This window comes from Ptychodera flava, chromosome 8, assembly GCF_041260155.1.
Source record: "Ptychodera flava strain L36383 chromosome 8, AS_Pfla_20210202, whole genome shotgun sequence".
Taxonomy (NCBI): Eukaryota; Metazoa; Hemichordata; class Enteropneusta; family Ptychoderidae; genus Ptychodera; species Ptychodera flava.
Window position 1 is genome coordinate 36743800 of NC_091935.1, and position 25937 is coordinate 36769736.

The 25937-nt window shown below is 36.4% G+C and overlaps 1 protein-coding gene across 1 annotated transcript; it reads right to left on the reverse strand.

The window, feature by feature from the left end:
* Window positions 1–2255: 2255 nt before the first annotated feature.
* On the reverse strand, window positions 2256–25709 carry LOC139139210 (spindle assembly abnormal protein 6 homolog). Its single transcript, XM_070708040.1, has 17 exons — window positions 25415–25709; window positions 24627–24690; window positions 24322–24401; window positions 23778–23882; window positions 22915–23083; window positions 22308–22385; window positions 21186–21305; window positions 20314–20430; window positions 15538–15612; window positions 14121–14315; window positions 13258–13347; window positions 12366–12419; window positions 11569–11694; window positions 10766–10847; window positions 9975–10093; window positions 7012–7166; window positions 2256–6025 (listed from the first exon to the last, which is right to left on the reverse strand). Exons 1-17 carry the CDS (start codon window positions 25477–25479, stop codon window positions 5746–5748), a joined length of 1974 nt encoding a protein of 657 aa, XP_070564141.1. The 5' UTR covers window positions 25480–25709; the 3' UTR covers window positions 2256–5745.
* Window positions 25710–25937: the final 228 nt, after the last annotated feature.

The window sequence follows — 25937 nt, forward strand, 5'->3', positions numbered from 1 at the left end:
AAAATTATAGCAAGTCAGAAGGGGGCATTTGAATGCCTTTTGAGTTTGTTAATGGGGGAGGCTTTTGAAAGAATATATCAGAGTTCTTTTTTTCCATTCTCCCCTTTCAGAGGTGTTTGTGAATGTAGCCTAATAAAGGAACATATTCAGGCAAACTTCCGACAAATTCTAATGCATCTGCATGTCACATTAAGAAAACAACAAACAAACAAAATAAAGTAACACAAAATATTATGAATAAAACAATCGGAAAAGACTCCTTGTGGTGGTTCATGCTTGATATGCACACAAAAGTAAATGAACGTTTTCAAAAATCGTCAATTGTCATGAGATAATAGTGTGGTCCCGGTGTGTTAGCCTTTCAGAATGGTGCTATGTGAAGAACATTTTCATCATACTTTGTTGTCATGTGGAAGACAACTTCAATATCTAACAATGGCTTTCATTGAAGTTTAAAAAAAAACTGACTGAAGATGGTAACTGAGGTTGATACAAAATGCCTGCCACATTACCAAACATACAAAACAACAACAGTTTATTAATATACTTGCTATGTTTGTATCCTTGCCCAAACCACACTTCAACACAATGCAATGTTGACATGATTCGCAGGCAAAGATTCAATTGAAAAGTTATTTTTACACTTAACAGTGATTTAAATTAATACTATTGACAATATGATGAAGGCAGATTTCAAGGAGACCAAGGGTTAGCCTTAATACCTGAGAGCGCCCTCTACCCTTGAGTTGTATTTTAACAGTCATAGATGGGCGATATTGGCTGGCTTGAGTATAACTTGTTCCCAAATATTTTTATCGACCTAAAGTCCACTTTTGGTAAATGTTCTCATGCAGAGAAGAGTTATGTTTCAGGATAACTGAAGAGCTTGACCAAAAGTCTTACTTAACATGACAGTCACTTTTCACCAGTGTGCTTGCCCAGAATTTTTGGAACTGGGGCAGCTGTATAAATTTTGATAGTATTTTCATAGTTCTTTCCAGAAAACATCCACATTTCCCCTCCTTTCAGTACATAGCCATACAGAGTATTGACTTTTAAAACACTGTGCATCATGTTAATGTGTGCAATATGCAATATTATTGTTGACAAGTATATTGGGATCAGAGTCTGAATAAAATTTTGGGAATATAACTTGAGAGTGCTAAATTGCTAGAAAAACTGAAATCTGAAGCTTTAATTTATGTGGTTGATAGAACAGATTACTGACAGCAACTTAAATCACTCAGTAAATACATTGCTACATTTCATGAATTGACTGAAAGAGCGGAGAGAGAATGGGCAAGCAAATCATTGAAGAGCTAATGTGAGGCCCAGTGGTTATGAGAAAGTAATGACCCCTCCAATAATTCCGTATTCTGCATGCCTTCACTAGTGTTTTTTAACTTGGCATTTACGTGCAAGAGGCATTGTAGGGCAGTGGTTAGGGTACCGGTCTCACTGTCTGACAATGGTGACTTTGAGACTCTGGCACAGCGTTGTGCCCTTGAGCAAGACACTACTCCTCATTACTCCATTGTGTAATGGGAAATGGTACCTTGTCCTGTAATTGGGTGGGCGCCTGTTGGATGATGGCTTGAATAAGGAAAAGTTCATGTTCCTCTTCTGGGTATAATGTCAGATTATATCTTTGAAAAAAATGGATTTTATCAGAGTGTCGGTGTCAGTGTCTATTCATAAAACCAGAGCTGCTATATCCACTGAAATATAAGAATGCTGGAAAATTCATGACAAATATAATCTGCAATAATCTTGTTCCCAATTTGTGAAAAATCTTCAACCATACAATAACTAAATAAAAAAATCATAAAAATCATGACACTGAATTTAATTTGGCTTTCAACTTCTATTTTCTGCTAGAAAATGTGAAAAATAAAATACGGTAGCCAAGCCATCACAATTTGAATTTCTTGATTTGTCTGCTTGGCTCACTGTCAGCTATTAAACACAAATGTCACGGTGACCTTGACGCAGAATAGCTCATTGTAGTCAGTGAATTAAAATAATCTATGGTCCAGGTTTAGGTGACATCTCTTCTAGAGCACATGCGATTTAATTGACCACTCTGTGAGGTTACCATGGGAAGTGACTTTTAATTCAAGGTCGATGACCCACTGACATGCATGTGAAGCACATACACGTTTGAATAACACGCACTCTCTTCCCATGTGTCAGGCATGACCAAAGTGTACTTTCAAAACTGTGCCGGAGTAAGGAGGCGAATCTTGTTGACACTGTTCTATTGACTCTGTTCTTATTTTATTACTTTGTACAAAAAAAAAATACATGTGAGGAGAGGGACTGTAGTGTAAAAACAGACAAAATCAAGGAAAGCAAATTGTCAATATGATGAAAATCACAGGTTTGATTGGCACATCTACAAAGAAAATACACATTCTGAAAAAAAATTCAGAGAAGAAAACATGTATATTTAACATTTATAGTCAAAATAAAATGTGAAAGGACTGCAAAAGTGAAATTATATTAATTAGTATACACTCAAGGAGAAAGTAAGTGCTTATATTTATAGACAAAATCTATTTTCATATTGCTTATTTTTCAATTTGATTTGCCATTTTATTATAATCATTATATTTGATGTTACTACGGATAAAAAGTGCATTTTTGCATACATTAAAATAAAATATGGGTTAAAGACTGGCAAATTTACTGGAATTTCACCGAGTGTTGTTGTAAAACAGCTGCCATTGACAAAATGCTGCATAATTTTGTAAGGTTGAGAAAAGAACAATTAGTGACATTCAACTTCACATGTTTCTAGATAAAGGAATAATATACATACGCATTGAATCTGTATACAGCAAACACAATCCATACATCAGAAAGTCTCTCTGAAAAATATCACTTTTTGGACCATGTATTTAAAAGAGTATCTGAATGCTTGAAAAACTCCCCAATTTACAAGTGTAGAAATTCATTTGTTCATTCAAGGAAAAAAGTTAGTTCGAAGATGTGTCACTAAAAAGTGCATAGAGCCTTTGAACATACAAAATCAATGCCACATCAGCAAAAGAGATCACTTTAGTACAAAGAATAAAGTAAGACACACAAACCACACATTTGAACATGTTGGCAAAACTCTTTGGTAGTAAATGGATTGATTACAGTTTAATATCAAGGAATAAAGATTTTGTCTGCTTTATAAGTGAATATAGGTACAAATAGGTACATTTGACTCACTGAAAACTGTCTGTGTGAAAGTATAGAATAAAAGACTGAAAACTGTCTGTGTGAAAGTATAGAATAAAAGACACAAGAGAGAATTGAAAACATCCTTCAGTGATGTCAAAATTTTTCAAAAACGCATGAAAAAGTAATCATTCTCCTGACACTTCTCATCCCATTTCAAAGCGTAATGCTCCGACAACGCCATACAGAACCAAAAGCATAGTTCAAAGAAATAAATGCTGATTTGATACCGAAATGGCTTAAAATCTGTTACATTCAAAATTGAAAAAGAGATGACCTACAGAATTTAATAAGCTGTGCTAATGTAAGAAGTTACTTCAAATATAAAGCTGTAACACATTTTAGCCCAAAGGTCATAAATTCTAGCACTAATTGACTGGGAGAGTGACACAGCAAGACAGGACTTATTAAACATAAAAGGAGACAAATTGATATTTGTTTTATGCTAATTTTACTAATATGTGACATGAAAACATTTCAGATTGCTTTCATACATTCCCTGTCCAGATGGATAATATGTTGTATTTTCTACAGATTTCTGTTTGGAAGAATAAGAATTGAAATGCAGTTGCCCAGTACCCTTGAGCCATATTCCATTTTGTAAATTAGCACCACAGTGCACTTTGATCAAAATCATTCTATACTATGTGGTTGAGTTAGTTTTCTATATTGGTAAGTGCTTTCTCAGAAATGCAAATTTATGGGTATCACATTTCATAAGCTATGACCTTCCAACAAATAATTTTGAACAGGAAAATTATTGTAAATAGATTGATTCTCAGCTGAGGTTTGAAGAATATGACCCCTGCAAGGGAAGGGTGTCGCTGGTTCAAGCTCCTCGAATGACTGCACAGAGAGAGCACTGCTGTGTTGTTGATCATTTGGAAATCAAGTTGCACAACACTGCTAATGCATCTGTCACTTTATATGTATATATTATCAGTTGTGTAGAGCATCAAATTGAATGTGCAGACTTGGAGGTCACTGATGTAATACGACACATGCCAAAAAAAAAAAACCAGTTCAGAACAAACAGAAAGACCGATTCAGACCCTTCCATCGGCTTCGCTTTAAGTAAAGTATCACAGCTGAACTTTCTGCAGCCAGATTTTAGCTAAACTGAAGATCAGCTGAAACGTGTAACCAATCAGCATTTCTCACCTCTGAGCTAATGAGTCCATTTATACCAGGGTACAGGCAGACATACTGATGAGGGCCTTCCCAGGGAGAACCTCTTTGATTATGACATGTGTTTCCACTTGTATTTTGAGCACCTGTTCTATTATCAGAAAGTGATATATGGCAGAAATTCACAACAAGATTATCAGTAATTGCAAAACATGAACAAGAATTTGGTACCATAATTTAGTTTGTGTCCTCAAGACTAAAATACACTTTCACACTTCTTCAAATAGTTTTTCCATTTTTCTTTGTTATTTCTCTCCCATCTTTAGCTAAGAGCATACACTGAATGAAAAGATAATTAAGATAAAAAGAGTACAGGCATGACAAAAAGGTTTGATAAATCAAAAGGTTAGATAAATGCTGACAATAATCTGACAGATAAAATCAGTAATATACAGCAGTTGCTGCAGGTATGTTTGAAATCTAGAATAATGCACATTGGGCATAGATATTTGGACTCTATAAATACAATACATTACTGCACTACTTGTGAGTGCTCATTTTGAAGCTTATGGAGTATACACCAGCTTATTTTTGTAAAAATCCAAAATCTGATTTTTCCCATAGAGTTAATACAAGGATGGCAGCCATTTTGAATTTCATGTGTTGGTAAATATTGAGTAATTTGTTTTTCTAGTAAAACAAATTTGCACTGTGACCCCTGGTGTTTATTCTTGATGTAAAAGGCAAAGGTTTTAAGTTTCCTTGAAAAAAGTTTGGGGAAAAATGTAAGTCTTTTAATTTCGAAGCACAAACTACCTCAATCAAATGCACACATTTCCAAAGTGTTGAAGAGGACAGACCACACACAACCACTCATATCATACTGTACATTAAACTTGTCAAAAATTGAAAGCCATGAAAACCTGGCTTGAGAAAAATAATGTGGGTTTGCGGCTGATAACTACCCATTGGAAACCAGTTACAAGAACTGTACAGTGAAGCTATGGGATCTATGGTACGTTAAGACATATACAATGAAAAGTAACCTGTACGAGACGAATACAAGGTATGTATGTTCTGGCTTCTCACTGACTTCAATCATGGTGAGGCACACCCCTGAGATTCTAATTTCAATCCATTCTATGAATTCTAGCTGAGTGTCTCCTTTGCTGTGTTATTTGCCAGTCAGCATTTTCTGTTAGATACAGGTATTATGAGGAGTATTTTAAAGGCTGAAAATATCCCTGTGATACAATGCACTGTCTCACAACAGGAAAAAAAACTGTACAACGGTTTAACAAGCTAGCACAAAGGTACAGTATATAAATTATATATATTTTTTCCCATTTTCGATACAATTAGGAATATTAGTTGAGATAATCTATGTCACTAGGATTGTGCCTGTATCTGCTGGTTCTGGCTCCCAGGGAAATAAGCACTTGCTAGAGGTGGCTGCGTAGTGATGGGTTTGTTGCCAAGTTTTGGGACAATGGCTGCCTGACTGAGTCGGAGGGTGTTTGGTTGGGGCGGTGTAACAGCACGGCTGGTAGTAGCAGTGGTTGATGTCTGGGACTGTTGTACCGGCCCTTGCTGTAGACTGGTCAACCCTCGGATGCTAATCACGTCATCTCTCTTTGCCAAGTATTTGGAGTCAATGAATGGAGGTTCTCTGTGGAGAGAGAAGGAGAGAGAGCGCAGACAAGTGAAATTTTGTGTTTGCATGGTAAAGGCATTTTCAAATTATACTGTAAAATGTTCATACATGATGAGATACATAAACATGTACTGTTTGAATGTACACAGCTGAATGGACAAATCACAGAAGGTAAATGTATCAGATGTAAATGTAAAATGCTTTTGTCATTTTGAAGGCATCATAGACACGCTGAACATGAAAAGATCATATGAATTTTTTTTTGCAGGGAATCAATTTACTTGATTAAAATTCAGTGTATGGATATAAATGGTGACAACACTGCAATGAGTCTTATGCCTTAAATAAAGTGGGAAAAGTACAGTTCTTTTAACAACTTCTAATAAAAAAATGAAACATCTTTACTTCTGGGACACAAGCCTCCATCCTTCTGAAGTGCTTACATTGTATGCATGCTGCATATATATGTGTGCAATGAACAAGCTCTTTTATTTGCATGTGATGTAGTACTGCAAATCGCAATGGCTTGCTATAGCTGTCACAGGTATGCAAGTTTGGTGTGGACTATCTGATCTTGGAAGGGACAATTAAAAAAAAAAGAGATTTTCTTCCTATATTTGTTTTTTTTTTATCTCACATTACACTAAACATCTGTACAGGGTGATGTATCGAGTTAAGGTCTGATTTTCTCCTTGGAAATTTTACTCTGAAACTATTTGAATCAATTTTAACAACCTAATCTGAAGATAGTCTAGTCTCTCTATTTTGGAAAGAAGTCTGTAACTTTGTGGTGACACCAGGAAGTGTTCAAGGTAGAATACGCCTTGGGACAGAAATTCAGACTCTCATACTCTGACAATACTTTTTGGTCCACCACTTGTAGAGGCTAATTTTGATTTCTAAAGGAAATGATTTAAAGTTTCCTTATAGAAAGTTTTGAGCAACATTTTAAGTCTTTCAATTCAGAGGAACATACTACCTTTAGAGAAAAGTAAACTTACTGTTCCCGGGAGGATTTCCCATCAACTTGTTGTGGTGTGGATGCTCTCTGTGTCACCGGTGAGATTTCCTCCGGAATGGGAGAAACATGGGCAGGTGCTTTGGAAGTTGGTAAAGGAAGGCCAGTCCTTCTGACTGGCATTGGATTGTAATGCACCTACATGAGATAAAAATAGGATTCCTTTAATGGAAAGTGACCATGACTTGGGATGATTTTTGTAAACTTTCTTGTGACTAGCAGAAATGTTGCAGAGATTGACCCAAGTTTGAATGTTGGTAATGCCTCACAAGGAAACCAAACTAAGCCATTAGGAATTGAGATGTGTGCTTTAACTTTCTGTCAGCAGTAACAATGCACACAATTTAGGCGTATGCTGTGAAAACCGCCTTCAAATAGAATGTGCCCGAAGACAGTATTCAAATTCTCCACCTTTTCCTGTATTTTTACTGGTCCACCATGTATGGGGACTCATTTTAAAGCTCTGGGAGTAAGAGTTATTATAACCATCTTAGCTTTTCAAGAATCAAAAGTTTTATTTTTTCCAATGGTGTTGACACAGAGATGGCAGCCATTTTGAATTTCAAAAATCAGTAAATGTAAAGTAAATTGTTTCTCTGGTACCAAACTTTGCACAGTGACCCCTGAGTTTTGTTTTTGATTTGGTCATTAGAGAATGGTTGAAAGTTTCTTTGAGGAAAGTTTGAGGAAAAGATTAAGTCTTTCACTTTCCATGTGCATAGTACCGTAACATAAAGACTTGATAAACTGTAGACTCACTCACTAGACTTGGTTGAAGTGGATTCCCTAGGTAAATTCTATGAATTACAATATTGAATTACAGAAATACAGTGTAATTTATTTGAGTGTTATCCAGTCAAAGCTTCTATCCATCTTTGCCCAGGAACTTCAATACTTTCGGTCATTGATGCCAAACTTTCATTTACAATGACAAGTTTAATAATACAGGTACCTTTTCAGTTTTGTTGAACTGTCATTTTTTGTGTAATTAGAAATAATGGGTTAGCTAAAAGAAGTACACATCAAAAAATTGCCACAGTTCAAAACATTGATAAGTTGATGGCATTGTGTTTGAATTGATAGCTGCTTCTAAATGCACTAGAGGACTCATGAGTTTTTCAGAGACTTCTCGGCTAATCAGGTGGCACTACTGTACAAGAACAGCATGTAGAAATACCTAAAGATCACACCAACGTGCATCACACCAACATGCAACAGACAAGACATGACATCAAGGGACACAGTGTGACGTGACGCAACATGACGCGACAGGACATGACTCGACGTCACATGTTACCTGCAACTGCGTCTTATGAGGCTGGTGTGGCCTGAGTGAGGAGCCAGCTGAGGAGGAAAACAGTTGCTGCTGCTGATGCTGCTGTAGGTGGTGTTGATGGTGGAGGTGTGAGTTTGAAGGGAATGGGCCACTGCCAGCGCTACTACAAGTCAGATGACTGGCCGTACTGTGGTTCATACCAGGGTGGAGTAATGCAACTAATTATAGTCATCAAGCCAGGTGAGCAGTGGAGGAGAGAAAAAACAAACAAACAGAGAAACAGCAGAGATACCCTGTTATTCCCGAATGCAAACCAATGTTAGAAAAGATGAATAAGATAAAGTGGGATCTGGTATACACCACAACAGATACACTGTGATCTGAATTGCACTGTAACTGAATGCAATACCAAGGTCAATAAATGTAGACATAATTTGTAATATTATAGCAAGCATTACACTGTAAATAACAATAAACTTTCCATTTTAATTTCTACAATATGTAAATAATGGTTTGAAAACTATACAGTACCACTTAAATAGAAATTACATTGCATTTTTGGGTGGGTGTTTGTATTTTTTTGGTAAAATATTCTGTCAGAATTTACTTTCACCTCTTGTTCTAGCAGCTAGGTGTGCTAAGGATCAACTCAAGGTTAGTTTTCACTATCATGATAGATTAATATTTTATCATACTTAATCATTGAGTGAGGTGTTACGTACTACATCAACATATGAAGTTATCAACTGATTATAATAATTGATGACAAACTGAAAGATTCAGCTTTGTATGGACAACTCAGTGACCTTCAACCCCAACCACATGCATATTAAGGTCAGAGGTCACTGGTGTGCCTGCTCATGACTGAATATTCATTCTAACTTGACTATTTACATGAAAATTTTATCAAACATGTACACTACTTTTGAGAGACAGGAAGAAGAGTGCAGGGGGACTTGTCCACTTTATTCATGTTCATTATTGCAAAGTCAGGGTGCAGGCCATCAAGTGTGTACCTGCTAAAGTTCATGTTATTGAACAATAATCAGTAAATTACAGCATTGACTTGTGCAGACAAACAAGCTGTCCCCTCACTCATGTCTAGCTTTGGAATAACAGATCAACAATACAAAGCTACAGCAAACTTAACTGACATAAAGGCTGAAATTACTTGTAACTCTTATAATTAAAAGAGTATAGGTGACATGAATTGGAATGAAACACTAGGGCTTGCTTTGTTCAGTGTGGATGGATCATGGTAATCAATAGGTCGGTGGTGAAAGTGCTGTCACTGCTAAGATGTGCCATGTTACACATCTATTGTGGTGACAAAGAAGTCTGGGTTAGATTTTAGCTTTCAGATTAGAACGTAATGCAACAGACTGATGGGGTTAGAACTTGTTAGAACATTCAAATTTTTTTAATAGTGATAATACTGATTAGTATACACTCAAGCAATACAGACGAAGATAAAGATTTATCTTCAAAAAATGAAAATAAAAAGTAACAATATGGCATTAGATTTGCACACCTTTCATATAGCATGGCATTCTATTAGTTGAAAAGGTCACACAGTTAAACACTCGGTATATACCTGACAATCATAAAGAAAAATCCTGACTCAAATCAATGTTTGTAAATTACAGAATAAAGGTAGAGGTATCACTTACCGAAGACGGTGGGTTATTGACTGTAGGTTTGAATGCAGTGGTTGCTGAAGGCATTTCAAAGGTACCATGTCGGTGACTTATCTGTGCTTCATTGACTTGTTTGTTCAACCAGTTGATGACTTCAATCAAAAGAAAATGAAAATATTGAAATGTATAAAATGAAATTCACTTTATATCATTATGCTCTTTTACAATCCTGATACACTGGTGCAATTACAATGTTTTGTACTGCTGGTTTAGAAGAAGACTAAATCACTGAGCCTACACACCATGTAGAATTTTATGAGAGGTAGCACATTATCACTGACAAAAGTGACTACACATTTCTGTGCAATCTAAGTTGATGAGTACTGTGCATAATAAGTCTACCATTTGGAAAATACCTAGATTAAAACAAATTAAGCTGGTATCCACAGAGGGCATTTACATAAACAACTTGAGAAACGACTATGATCCTTGTTGTGTCTTTCATAAGTTCAAGTGCAAATGCTAATGATAATCTCAGGACAAGGCTAGTTTACAACAAAAATGTCTTCATTGAATTTTGCACATTCTTGAGGTCACTAATGCTTTATTACTGTTACTGCTAAGGTTGACAAACACAAACAGGAACCTTGATGGATGACTGCTGTGAGCGTTACCATGGGTAACTTACGTACATGTACATGTACAGTAGCTGTACTACGATTTTGGAACTCCACTCTCCAGTATCATTAACCTGCTTATCTATACATTGATGTGACTGGGCAATGCAAACATACTATCATGGAGCATATGTACCATGCACTTACCATTTTCATTTGTTTTCAAAAGTTGTTTGCTTTCTTCCAGTTTCTGCATGGTGCTTTCCAGTGATTCACTGAGTTTCTTGTTCTGTGGTGATTTGAACATCAAATAAATGACTTTAAGCTTACATCCCCAAAAATAGAAGTTTGATATTATCTCCCACTTCTTTTTAAACTGAGACAGATCTTCCCTTAAAATCACATTAGAAATTTGGCTACCACATTCGCTTTCCGGGAGATCAAATAATTTGAAATCTTCTCTAGTTTGGTGTGGAAAATGGTGGCAATTAACATGTAATTTGTTTATTCTTTTTGTGGTAAAATATTAACCCTTTTCCTGCCAAGTTCATATTTCACCATCAGGTCGAGTTGGTTAAAACTAGTGAAGCAAAACATGTCCCATATGGTGCATTTTAACAAAGACTTCAAGATTTGAAGGTCCCTGAAGACAGAGATACTGTAAACATGACTTTTACAGACTAAAGTTGCTATAACATACCAAGCCAAGTGGGTGAAAATACATATGGTTTTGGCTCAAAACTGCTTTTCACTGACTTGGCAGATGGGGAAGTGATACTGTCTGGCAGGTAAAGGGTTAAATTGCTGATTTTTAAAATACAACATGAACTTTCACACATCATTTTGGATACATATGGGTTTATATAACATTCAGTAATGATCAATGTAATCATCAGCCACTTGTTACACTTATTGATGACAGATTTTAAATTACAAAAACAATGAACAGAAGAGATTTACAGCTCATTAAAAAAAAGGACAGCAAAAAAGGAGTTGTTTTTATGACAAACCTCTTCATCTCTGATTTTAAGGTTCTCCTTCTCAGTCCTAAGTTCATCGCTCTGTTTTTCCACTTGTTGTTCCTTTTCAGCTAGCAACTTCTCTTGCTGTGTTGTCACTGTATTTTTCAGTTTCATCTGGGGGGAAACATGAAAAAAGAATTCATTTTCAATCATTACTTCACCACCCAGGGTCTTACAAATCAGTACTGCCTATCAGAGCTTTTCATTCTGTATTAAATATGCTACACCTAGTCAAACACAAAATTACAATGCTCAAACATTTGAAGTACGCCTTTTCAAAGCTGATTGCTGGAGTATGTATAGCACCCTCAACTATATAACCTACAAATTACTTTGTTTTAACAAATCATTCGACATGCTACATAATGTAGCTGTTTCCAAGAATAAAGATACTGACCAATTACAGGATGAGAATGAGATAAACAATAATACCTACGGAAATAATATCATGGTCTGTGTATATGTGTGCAGCCTACACGTATTGCGTACACATAAAGCTGATTCTTTTGTTCAACTCTCTCATGAGATATTACATTGAATAAATTACAGGAGGGAGAAGTATGCATCATATACCAACATCAACATGGTATTGCTATTGATGAAGGATTCACATCAAAACATAAGCTACAGTACCCAGTTCAGTACCTGCAATTGTCAGACGTTCTGCATTTTCATAGACAGTCACAAAGTATCCAATTTGAAACTTCAACGATACTGTCTAGCAGCATATGACGTTCAGATATCTTACCATGCTACTGATATATATAGAGGAGGGAAAAACTTACCTTTGCCATTGATGCTTTGAGATCTCCCTGCAATCGCTTTATGATTTCATTTCCCTGAAAGAAAGGAGGAAAAGTTGTGATTCACTGAGTATTATTCCCACTTTACACTTACAGGTATCCATGTCAGTCTCTTTCGTCCACGATAAAATACACTTCATCGTGACAGATTAATTTTTCAGAAAGTGATACCTGTTTTTCTTGATTACTCTATTGAAAATTAAGACAAAAAAAGAAAATGTTTCATTTCCCATCATTTTGTGAGTCCGTCTTAGTTAGCCTGCCTTTTTTTGACACCCATTTGAAAAATTAAAGCCCCAAAAATGACACTAGATTTATGCACTAGGCATAGCAGTAAATATTCCTATCTCAAGTGTTTACATGTACACACTGTACGGATAGTTCCGAACTTTTGTCATGCAGCTAAACATCAGACTTATTGCTACGGGAATACATTATCTTCACGTCTATCGTTATATCATATGAGCTTAAAAAATGCACAAGAGTAAAGTAAAGTACAAAACCCACATCACAGAATCAATTTTTGCAAGAGAACTATGATGTAAACAAACCTTTCTTAGTAATCTTTTAGGTCTACCAGTTATCAAGTTCTTACTGGCATTGGCAATCATCTTAACTAGGGGCTCATTGCAATTAATGTAATATTTTTCAGTGTGTGACATTATCTACAGCTGACTACAAAGTCCACATGGGTGAAGACAGTTGAAAATCAGTATGCCCTATCATAACCATGGTCTGGCCTAAAGCCATCGTTACCAATGGTGATTGTGGATCTGTGTATAAGGAATTGGGGTGAACAGATTTACTATAAACCTGGAACCAAATTTATATGCCAAGAATTGAATAAACACAGATGATTAAATGATCTCATTACCTTCATTACTTCATCAGATGACGTTTTCATATTCTTTTCCAGCTTGTGACATTGAATTGACTTCTGTTCTAAACTCTCTTCTAACTTATTCTGTGGAAATCAATGAGAGAAGATGACAATCATTATTATACATCTACCATCGAGAAAATTAGAATTATGCTGTTTCAATGTCCTTGTGCAACGTTTGCAGTATTTTCATAATAACCTAATACTCTGCTGACGTTACAGTCACTTTCATTCAGGTATGGCTGAGGAAGTAGTTCTAAAATTCATTCAAAGTTGCCTGGGTATGACATGCATAATCCCCGCATGATACATTTCTTTTTTTTCATGCAGATAATCATACCAGGTAATGGTACACACTACAATGTGACATCATCATTTCTGTTTATAGTGTTCTGGGTTTTTTTATTATTTCCCATTAAATTTGGGTTAATTAACTTAATAATAAATGACACAACTTTTTTCTGAAAAATGTATAGAAACCACTTCCCTTTCTTGTATCTCCTTTTTAAGACAGCGGCTCAGACTGTTTTAACTGAGAAAGTCAAATTACTTTGTGAAATATTTTGGAAAACAAGATCATAAAACACAGCTTGAGGTAAAACTACATGTACATATGTTCCCAGTGAGGTGATACAGTAAACAGTCATGTTGAATACAGAGCAAAACACTCTCCTAACGTAGAAAGTAGGAAAATACAGTTAAGTTTCCATCACATATAACTACCACAAATTGCCGGCAAAATTGTTGATGATGATGGAGAGTCACAGTGGATACATAGGCACAGGCAAGTCTTTCTCACCTTCCACTTTTCTTGATGTACGTGTCTAAATGATAATTGCAGAGACTGGGAAAATTACCTTTTGTTCCTGAGCAGCATTGAGTAGATCGGTTGTCCTGGCAACCACATGGTCTTTATCTTTGACTTCCTGTTCAAGGACAGCAACCCTGGTGCGAAGCTGATTCATCGATTTGTCTCTGTCATGACACTCGGTGTCCAGACTGGTGTTCTCACGTCTTAGGTTCTGAAGATCCTGTTTTGTTCGCTCACATTCCTGACATAAGAATATCAACACTTTGTTAACCGATGAATAAATTCGAAGAAGAGAATCTATGTAATAATTCTCCGCCGGAATAAAGAGGACACGTAGTGTGCTGCAGACTCAATATGCCCTGAAGACCACATCATGGTGGTACAAACAAACATATGTGTACAAGCGTGTCTGGGAAAAACATCTTTCTGTGTGCCTCTGTGCACATGGTTTTGTTTGTACAGTGGTCCATTTGAATTCAGGGTTTAACCTATTACAGGAAAAGAATGTTATAGTAAAAATGTATTTCCCTGTGCATGTTGGAGGTGTTTCAAAAGGCATTACATAAATAATTTGTTTCATTCACACTAACTGGTCATTAAGACAAATACTAGAGTACTTTCATGTATTTCCTTTTATAGATCAAACTAAACTACTGAACAACAACGGTTGCTACATATATATATTATACTTGGATATTTTTGGAGTTGAATGCAATAATAAATTAAAAACAAAAAAAAACAGCTACATGTACAGTAAGAACAATAAATGGTTCATCGCTCACAGAAGACAATCATTCAAGAGGCATAAATGGAATACATGTAACAATAAATGTACACAAATGTTCAATCTGATGGCAAATGGTTTACTTGTTGCCAGCTGCAATTTATGATGTTTGTCTAAAATTTAATAAGAAAGTTATCTTGTGATCTGATCTTTTCATGAAAAGTATGCCTCTAAAAACACATGTACAGAAATACATGTACAGGTTGTAAAAATACCCTTAGTAACATTTCACACTGGAATTTCAACATACCATTATGATAAAATAGCAATAAACTACACCAGCAATGGTTATATCACACAGTTTTGACCAGTCCACTTCATATGTTGTGAACAGGTCAAAATCTCGTGGTATATGCCGCCTGGTGTGGTTTATTGCTTAATTATTGCTTGCTTATTACCTCATGACCAAAAACTGGTACACATGATGTGAAGTATGGACGTTTACATTGTATCTTTGAAACAACACATTACACTTACCACTGTCAGCAGTGTTGAGTTTGACTTTTGTAGTGGTCAGACAATGTCATGTGCACAAAAACATCAAATGCACACACTTCAAATTTTTTAAAAAAGGTTTTATATACAAGGTTGACTTTTTTGCTGACAAACATTTGATGGAAAAGACAAAGTATACATTTGTGGGGAAGGACAAGAAAATCCTATGAAAGTTGATACATACCTCTCCCAGGGTGTTATTTTTAGACTGTAACTCCCTGATTGTTGATTCATGTCTGTATTTCAGGTCTGTCAAATCCTGGGGAGAAAGAAAATGAAAGTTATCAAAGTGATATAGACTGAAATGGATGAGAGATCAACGCTTTTTTGTAAACATTCCCAAACACAAGTGAAAATTAAAATGTCTGAGTGGTACATGTGTGTGCATGTAAGCTTTTGTCACATGTAATTAACAAGCGACCTAGCGGCCGATATAGCTCCGCTGTGTTTATGTAGAGAGTAACTATTTTGACACATGTTGATGAAGAAGGTGGAAATCTTTGATAGCTCAATGCAATGGCCAGAAAAAAAGTGGCTAAAATAAGCTGCAAAAATACACAAGTTCATCATACTTTGAATATATCACATCGGATCATCCCTAAGAACATGTCAACCAAAGCTATCCGATGAGTAGTTTTTTGAGAATGAAATTTTCTGACCAAAAATTGCAACATTGCCCCAAAAATACAAAATTGCAGATTTCATCAGAAATTCAATATATATTACTTAGCTCATCTGTAGAAACCTGTATACCAATTTCAAAGCTATCAGAACAGTACATTTTGAGAAACACACTTTTTGACCAAAAATGGCAAAAATTGCCCCAAAATTACAAACTTACAGATTTCATCATAATTTCAATAAATATCATTAAGGTGATCTGTAGGAGCCTGTATACCAAATTGCAAAGCTATCAGATGAGTAGTTTTGGAAATACACATTTTTTGACCAAAAATGGAAAAAATTAACCCAAAATTACAAAATTGCAGATTTCATCATAATTTCAATAAATATCATTAAGTTTATCTGTAGGAACCTGTATACCAAATTTCAAAGCTATCAGATGAGCAGTTTTGGAAATACACATTTTTTGACCAAAAATGGCATAAATTGCCCCAAAAATACAAAATTACAGATTTCATCAGAAATTCAATATATATTACTAAGTTCATCTATAGAAACCTCATTAGGGGAAGGCTCCATTAACTTTGATGGTACCTGAAACATGAGTTGCTGCCTGCCAACTCGGGTGACAAACAGAAGACTTTTAATCCCCAAGGTGTTAATTTTCCATTGTTGCGATTATCTTATCGAGCTGGTGCTATGATAGGAACGTCAGGGCTGTAACGACTCACTCAATACCACGGGCACACACATATGCTTGCACATGGAACTATGTTGATAGGAAAAAGTGAACTGCCCTTTTCAATGCAAGTAATCTAGTTTATTCTTTAATTTAGGCTCTAAACTAAGTTTTAGAAATATGGTGAAACAAAATATCGTTCTTCGTTCATTTTCATTCAAGTTTCCTATTTTCGGACGCTTCACTTCAGTAACGCGCATTGATCATATATGCAAATGTCATCAGAACAGCATGGAACGTTCTTTCCATGTGGCGAGATTTTTCTTGCACTTGCAAACAACGTAACGAGTGAGTAAGGACTCCAAGAGCTGCGCGTATCCTGTGACATCTCGTATAGAGCGAATTTAAGTCAATGAATTGCTAGCCGGATCCGTCTGTAAACAGTATGGCCACTCGTACATATTATAAGAAAGGAGAAATAGTAGAGGCAGTTAACGAGGCCGGTCGGCGGACGGCACAATTTTCAGTGATTTAATTCACGGTATTAATTTCACGATAAAACGAATTCGCGAGCTTACCATTGATTTTTGGTGATGTTGAATATAATTGAAAAAGATAGCTAAATTCCAGTGTTCATGTTTGATAAAATTCCAAATTGACGACACCCAACGTCAACCTGTACGACACCGTATGTGTACAACACACCTGCAGTCGATTAGTCGATTGTGACACAGTAAGCTTACACATAATGCAATATCGGTCGACCCACAGTCCCTCTCTGCCATGCATTTCTGCAGTTGTCTTTCTTATTCTGCTCAGTTAACAGACATGATTTCACAGAATATTACACAAAAAACATATTTTATCATATTTGGAGGCACTGAATACTAGCATTGCAAGAGAAAGCGACGACAAATTTTCCGGTTTGATTCCAGCCGTTGCTTGTGCTACGTCAACACACTCGCAGCGATCAACCCCAGAAATTATCGCACACTATCATCATTTACGATGGGAGAAGGTCGCGAAAAACAAAACACCGGTTTCAAGATATGATGATTTCTGTCTTCGTGTCGTAGATAGACGCAGAGAACACTTAATAGAGCCAAAAACAGCGAAAATTCGAGAAAAGCGTACACACAATCGGGGACTGTCGACTGTGGCATGCAGGACAAACCCAAGGTACGCATTATCACGTGACTGCCCCTCGTATCGCGGTTTGGCTGTGCGGTCCAGGTGATTGACACCTTTTACAATAGGCGTTTCCAGACCGGTGGATAGAGGGACTGTGGTCGACCTGAAATTTGACACTGTGATCGACTTAGCGTTTCAAAAGTACGAAAAATGAGACCAAGTAATTGTTTGTTTATTTAGATTTGATCTAAAACTTCCCAAAACCAACAGACAAAGTCCTACTCTTACGCAGAAAATCAACGTTTTCAAGCGTAGACTCCCGCGTAGACCCCTCCACAAAACGCGATGTAGATCTATGATCGACTATGGATGGATTGACGTGGCGTTTCAAAAGTATGAAAAATGAGACTCAGTAACTTTTGGTTGCTTTACATTTGATCAAAAACCTACCCATCAGACAAGGCCCAACTCTTACGCAGAAAACAAAAGCTCTGGAGCGTCGACTTTCTCTTCCGCGTTTGAGACTTTCTTCTCTTTCGCGTTTGAGAGAAACAAACGTCGGCTTTATTCGGAAATGGCCGGCTATTGGTGGGCGTAACGTCAGTCCAATGGTAAGCTGCACCCGATGTGAACGTCGGAATAATTCGGGCTGTAGTCGGGAAAGCAAGGATGACCTCGAGAGCGATTCCCAGTACAGTACACGTTCGCAGATCGCGGTACTACAGGCTGATACTAGATAGCAACATGGATGTAAAAAATAGTTACATCCATGATAGCAACAAGTTCACCGCGTAAATTGCTAGATTACATATAGCCACATAGGCACTTCTGAAATGTTATCTCCGGCTTGCAAGACAACAAATATCAAAATATTATTATCAAAACCAGAATTTCGGGGCTAGAGAGCGAAACATTGCTGAAAAGTAGCCGGCCAAAATACGGAAGTAGCCAGTCAATTTGGCCGGCATCCGGCTAAAAATGAACACGCGGATTCAAACAGAGAGGCTTGTTGCGATGGACAAGTAGCCTTTGGCTTTTGACCAGAAAAATAAGCGAGTGTACATTGATAATTCAAAGACTGGATCCGTTGACACCAAAGTTTGCTCGTGACTTTCATTGCATTGCATGCACCTTTCCGCAATGTGAGTCTGAACTGAAATTGAAAGAGTACGTTTTAGTAAAAGTCCTGTTTTGTTGTGCTGAAGTCCTGTTTTGTTGTGCTGATTTTCGCTACCGTACTTTCTTTTATAGGGGTATAAACATTCATACAAAAATAGCTTTTCGTATGCAAAATCAGCGTACGTTAATTAACTGCTAGTATTGTTTAAACAGCATTTTATTTGAAAGGGATTCTATAGTACACTCGTTTTGTAAACTCTTCATGCAATTTTATGAACTAAATGATGACCTCAAAGTAACAGCAAGTGCTGGACGGCACTTTTAACGCTGGTTGAAATCCTGAGTGCCGGACAGGGGGGCATCATCAAGTCAGGCGCCGATGGCATCGGCCCTGCTAAAAGTAGTTCCGGCAGTGCTAATGTTTTGTTTACACTAAAAGATAATCTGTTCGCATATGTTGACATAGAGATTAATCCTCTGATAACCAACTCGGGTTACTCGGGTACGTCCAAGTTAATGGAGCGTTCCCCTCATGTGTATACCAAATTTCAAAACTATCAGACCAGTACTTTTTGAAAAAAACATTTTTTGACCAAAAATGGCAAAAATTGTCTTAAAAATGCAAATTTGCATATTTCTGCACAATTTGAAGAAATCTGAAATAGATCATCCCTAGGGACATATGTACCAAATATCAAAGCTATCTGACCAGCAGTTTGAAGAAGAAGATTTTTAAAGATTTTTTGACCAAAATGACAAAAATTGCCTTTAAAATACAAATATGCAAATTTCACCACGATTTGAACAAATCTGACTGTAGTCACCCTAAGTAAACTGCATATTAAATTTAAAAGCAATCAGACGAGCGGTTTCAGAGAAGTAGATTTTTTTACCAAAAACAGCAGAAAATGCCCCAAAAATACAAATATGCAAATATCACCACAATTTGAACAAACTGAAGTGAGGTCACCCCAAGTGAACTGCATATAAAATTTCAAAGCAATTGGACTTGCGGTTTCAGAGGAGAAGGCAATTGTTGACGGACGACGGACGACGACGGACGACGACGGAAAATCAACCTATTTGATAAGCTCCGCGTCGCTGACAGCGGAGCTAAAAACATAATGGAAATTTACCAAGAGCATGAAGTTGGCAACAAGAGACCTTACATTTACTGACACTTGAAATTCAAAACAGCTACTATCCATGTGTTAACTCTAAAGTAAACTAAATTTTTGATTTTCAAAAAATTAGACGGTGAAAATCCATATATTCTAAGAGCTTCAAAATGAGCCAACACAAGCAGTAGACCAGTAAAAGATTGTAAAATTTTGGGAGTCTAAATATCTTTTCCTGACATACATGCTACCATAACTTCCTACTGACATCCTGCTAGACTCATTGTACCTTATTTGTAGACTCTAAATCTGCCAGCCTGCTTTCAAACTGTTGTACAGCTTTCCGGTGGCTCTCTTCCATCTCTTTCCGGTCTCTGTCATACTTGTGCTGCACTTCTGTCTGTGCCTACACAGGAAGGAAAGAGGAATGGAATATGAGGATAAACAAGACCTTCCAATTAAAAATATCATGATTAGAACCAGTGTGTGTGTGTGTGTGTGTGTGTGTGTGTGTGTGTGTAAGAAAAGTTTGAGAGGCTGGAGTTACAATGGTTGCAAGTGCAATAATGGATGAACAAGTTTCATTTGCATATGCCTATGTTTTTGTATCACTGTGGGCCACTCTGATGTGAGTATTAGCTTACTAAAATTATGACTGCACAGAAACAGAAAAAAAGTGTATGTAAGTTTTCATGACTACACACATGGCCAATGAAAATTAGAAGTGATCAAATTGAGGCCGAACAGAACTACAAATCAGTGAACTTCAGAATGTTGAGTTTGGAAGTTTGTAAGCTATAAACAAACAAAACTTAGTGCATGATGAGAGCATAGTACTGGTAGAAGGAATTATCAATCAATTGCTCAGGCAAATGCTCTACCAATCACCCATAATACCTTGTAGGTGATGCTTATATAGTTGTTATGGAGCACCAAATAATTTGGCTTCTTATGCCATATTGGCAGAATGCAGATTAGCAATATTGCATGGAGCAATACATCATTTGGTAAAATTAAACTACTTGCGTGGAAGTGTCTTGCATAATAAAAATGGTTGTTATATGCTAAACTGTAATAAAATTTAGCCTGAGTATCATACATGTATCATCCCAGTATTATACAGTCTTGCTGTCTTTTTTTTCACACAATTAGTATCTTTACCTGCAGGGCTTTCTCTTTGTGTGCTGTCATTTCCTGTGCATGCTTGGCTGTTAGGTTACTGGCCTTGGAGCTCCATTCTGCCCTCATGTTATCCAACTCAATGGTCTTTGCTGACAGTGCCTTCAAAAGGAACATGGAGTGTTCATAAATTGGCAAGATCAAACTGGATTTTGAGATGTTTCACCAAAATCAAGAAAACAATGTCATGAAATGAAATTAAGGTTCTACTTGTGATTTCATTGATGAGAACAAAGATAATACAGGAATTTGAATACTACCATGCTTGTGAAATACAACATTTGCTGGTGAAATAAGTGACATGGTTAGGAGGTTAAACACTTTACTGCATGTCACACACTCTACACATTCAATTTTCAACAGTATGGCCAGACTGATGTATAATTAAAACAACTGTTTGAAACAAACTACACTCTATATCATAACAACACAATTTGAATGTACTGAATGGCACTTTACAAACTTTGGAAGCCAGTTTCACGAGTCAAAATACAATTTTAGCAATGTATCATCGAGACCACACTTTCATGGGCTAGTCTATGTAATTTGTGCAATAGAGAATTATAAGCGATATAGGAATCACATACTACATGGTTGCCAAATGCACAAACGACTGTGTTAAAAATCTTTATTTAAATATACACGTTTCTAACGACATGAAATGTCCTATAAATTTACAGCTTCCATTTCCAAGGTATAAAATAACATGTTCCATTTCCTGGATGAAGGTGTTTACAAGAATGACAGGATTCTGTCAGTAGTAATCAAGCATTAGGCATAAAAATAACACTCAGTCTAGATGAAGAGTAGATTTACATCCTAAGCACATGAAGATAATTGTCACAATGTTGGGGCTGTTGGGGTGGGATTAGCTAAAAGAGGAGACATTGGGCTAAGAACAAGAGGGAGACTGTCAATCTATCAATGAACGAACTCAGTCGTCAGTGCAATTAATCAATCACTGATTTCCAGTCAGGTGCCTGCACAAAAACAAGTCTTACAGCACTGTGTCCTGATGTTCTACAAAACATGGATGGTTGATAAGCTTCTTTTACCGTATATGGATATATGCAAATTTTCAATGATAAAATGACTTTAACTCACTTCCTGTGTCTGCTTCAATCTATGGTTGAGTTCACTTTCAGTAGCTGACAACCTGTTTTCCAATGCACTCTTCTCTTCCTGCAGGGAAAATTTCATGTAAACTCTGGAACTCGTAGGTTGAAAATTGCAATTCATGAATTATCAAATAAATTACATGTACAATAATCAACCAAATTGCAACTCAACAACATGATTTGTTTCAATTGATTAATGTGTACATTTGAATTAATTCATCAATATGCTGTCTAGATGAAAAGACAATCAACAGCAATAGAAATACAAAGTTCGTATATGAGATTTAACAACTTCATCGCAACAATAATTTTATCATCTAGGTCAGTATATTCAGACAGCACATGAAACGAGGGATGCAAGTGAAGGTACTACAACCCTTAGAGGTCATTTAAACGATAAATGATAAACCACTCCCATTGACGATGTACCACGAGATGACCAGTTCAAGACCATATGGGTACAAGCAACAGTGAGAGAATACGGCATACAGTATATCAAAAGTACTGATCAGAATCAAGTGGTATACCCATTGCTGAGGTGATTTATTGCTCTTATATCAGAAGACTTCAAGACAACTAAAAAGAAATCTTACCTTTAATTTTTTGAGACATGCTGCTAAATATTTTTTGATATCTGAATCATTACCGGGGACAAACTTGAGAGACAGGTGTGTGAGGTGTTTAAATGGGTTGGTTTCTACAACACTCAGGTTGGCAAGTCCTCTGTCTATGCCACCAGCTGTTATCAACTGTAGTAAAAATCTGTGACAAAAATATGGAAATTGTATGTGGTAGTGTAGATAGTGTGTTATTACAATATTTAATTACCACCAGCTCTGGTCACTTATGGTGACAGCACTGAGGTATCAATTGCATTCAGCATACATAGGCATGCATATACAGTATATGCAAAACTCAAGTTTCTATTCAATGATTCATGTTATCAGCTGTCACATGTTGTTGCTTGAAAACATATCATTTTTCAATGCCAGCATACAGGATCAAGATGTCAATTTTGACAACTGATAAAGGAAACATTCTCATACTCAGCATATTCATGACCGTTTTTACAAACAAGTCAATTCCCCCAGTCTGCAAAAGATGACTTCAAGTCATCATTTGCAGACTGGGGTGATGATGTCATAAAATTCACTGGTACTTACAAAGCTATAATATACTTGTAGTTACAGTAGAAAGCTGTCTGTATCCACTTGGTCAAAGGAAGCACAATGTATATGCATGGACCTTTCTCATTTTTCTTTTAAATGGCTGACACTTTGGGGGTGATATTTCCATTTCAGGAGAAATGCGGAGTTACAGATCGTAAATCAATTTATTCATGGAATTACGATTTCATTTCACATATATTTGGTGTCCTTATGAAATTTCCAAATCTCATCTATGATGACATAAAATTGGGACAAGACTGATCAAAATGTGATCTTTCTGAACTTACTTTGGTGATTCCTTGGTCTCTTCTTGTAGACATAGGTCCAAAAGATCAATAAATTTTTGCGGGAAAGCCGTGAAGTCTACAAGTAGACCTTGTTGTGCTTTCAAACTGAAATATGAACCAGGTATATCGAATTTTACAAAATACACAGTTGACTTAAAAATGTTAAATTCAGGTACGTTATATTTACACATGGGTAAGGAGAAATATGAATTACACAATAATCAAAAGTCAAACTTTGCATACAGTTCACTGTTGAACATTTTTAATTTTCTTTGTCCTGAGAAGTTACTATTGACAACTGACATGTCAAAGTTTGAAAGCAAGTCCAATGCTAAATGAAATAGCAAATTGTCTCCTGAAATTGTATTTGATTGTACTGTCATCCTATTTTGCTGACTATCAATTCACACAGCAATTGACATTGTTCATTGTTCTTTAATATTTTTGCATATATCATGGACAGAAAACATTCAGGTGAGAAAATTCAACCTGGTGAGAGAAAAAATGTTTCACAGAACAGTTTTAGTAGGTGAAGCTTCCCCACCTTTGGAAATCTTCATCGCCAATGCTTAATGAATATAGGAAGTAAGGGTCACTTTCATCAGTCAGACGGACCACCAAATCCTGAAAGAGAACAACAAATAAATTTCAGCAAAGGCATTCACTCTTAAATTTATTTCAAAATTTTTTCTTGCAAAACTTAATCATCTCATCATAGCAGTAGGTTTCCCTACAATTACATGTACTGATCTAACACATTCAATGCACGTTTATCAGAAAAACAGTTTGTCAACCATCATAACTGACATACACGATTTAAAAAAGGTGCATGTGATTCAGACATCTTACCTTTTTATGCAAGGGGGTTGTTATTGTTTGCAGTTCCACAGTCACTTTGATATGGACTTTCTTCCTGTAAGAAAATGTCCTGATAAAATATGGCAGCTCAAGAGAATTTGGATTATTAAGATGCATGCATTTTTATATTTTTCTTTTTATTTATATGTATTTATCTTTATTTTGAATTTTATGAGGACACAATTTGCTCGGATAAAAAACTCAAAAAACTCAGTACATGTTATTCTTGTAAATTCAGAAAACGAGTATTTCGAGACAGAAATTAAAATACACATGTACATGACCGCCATCATACAGACTACCAATCTTGCTTGATATAACCATGCTTTGGATTGGAGGTGCATGTAGTCGCTTCTACCTCAATCTTGGTCACACATACATACACAGTGGTTCAGAATATTGTGATTATTATTTTTAAAAACCTAGCATATTCTTCGATAAAAACTTGAAAAATGTTCACTCATATTATGGGATAGTCGTTGTTTAATTCAAACGAAACTCTAAAATTTGTGATTATAAACTAAAAAGGCCGAACGTGTCTTTTGAAAAACACGGCGCAGGTCGAAAACATGTAACAAACGGACAGGAAAACACGTTGTGACTCATTACATGGACGCTGCGCTGCTGCCAGTGAGACTTTGTCACCAGTGATGATGGGTGTCATTTTATAGCAACTGGAAGAAGTTTTCAAATTCAATGTTAAAATCGATCAACGTTGTTACCAAAAAATAACTGAATAAGGAGGTGCTAAAATAATGCAAAGGATGAAAACTACTCACGTATCGTCTCTGTCAGCAGCCTTCAAGGCCACTGCCAACGTTCGGTTGAACAGCTGTTCAACCATCTTCCTCAGTCAACTGAAAACGGGCACAGTTGTTTTGAAATACTTTGGACGCCGTTGACGAAGAGTTCCACAGATACAATCCAATGGAATCGAAAGAGCCCAAATCTACCCAAAGTTCTCTGACTAATCCGCAAACCTTTAAAATCAGCAGAAATATTGCTATCAAGGCAAGATGCTTTCTGTGATTTTGAGTTTGGCGCTTGTCATAACATGTAACGGCCAGTACAATTGGTTTATGACTGTCACGTGACATTTAACATCCCCCAGGCAAACGAGGAAAATCGGGCTTTCCCAGACCCCCTAGAAAAGTTGAAAATGTGTCTTTTAAGTCTTCCCACTGATTTCGTGGTTAACATGAGACCACTACCATATATTTGTCCGAAACAAGGACCTTGTCCATAACGGAACTCTTACCATGCCCGAACAGGCCTGATGCCCGGCCTAACGTTACGAAAATG

Bases quoted from the DNA above. Each gene is read 5' to 3' on its own strand.
- LOC139139210 (XM_070708040.1), bottom strand. From the start codon at position 25,479: ATGGTTGAACAGCTGTTCAACCGAACGTTGGCAGTGGCCTTGAAGGCT. The intron at 15,613-20,313 runs GTACAATGAGTC...CTTTCTCCCCAG, and splicing joins ATTTAGAGTCTACAAATAAG to GATTTGACAGACCTGAAATA. The intron at 13,348-14,120 runs GTAATTTTCCCA...TGATTTCCACAG, and splicing joins ATGCTGCTCAGGAACAAAAG to AATAAGTTAGAAGAGAGTTT.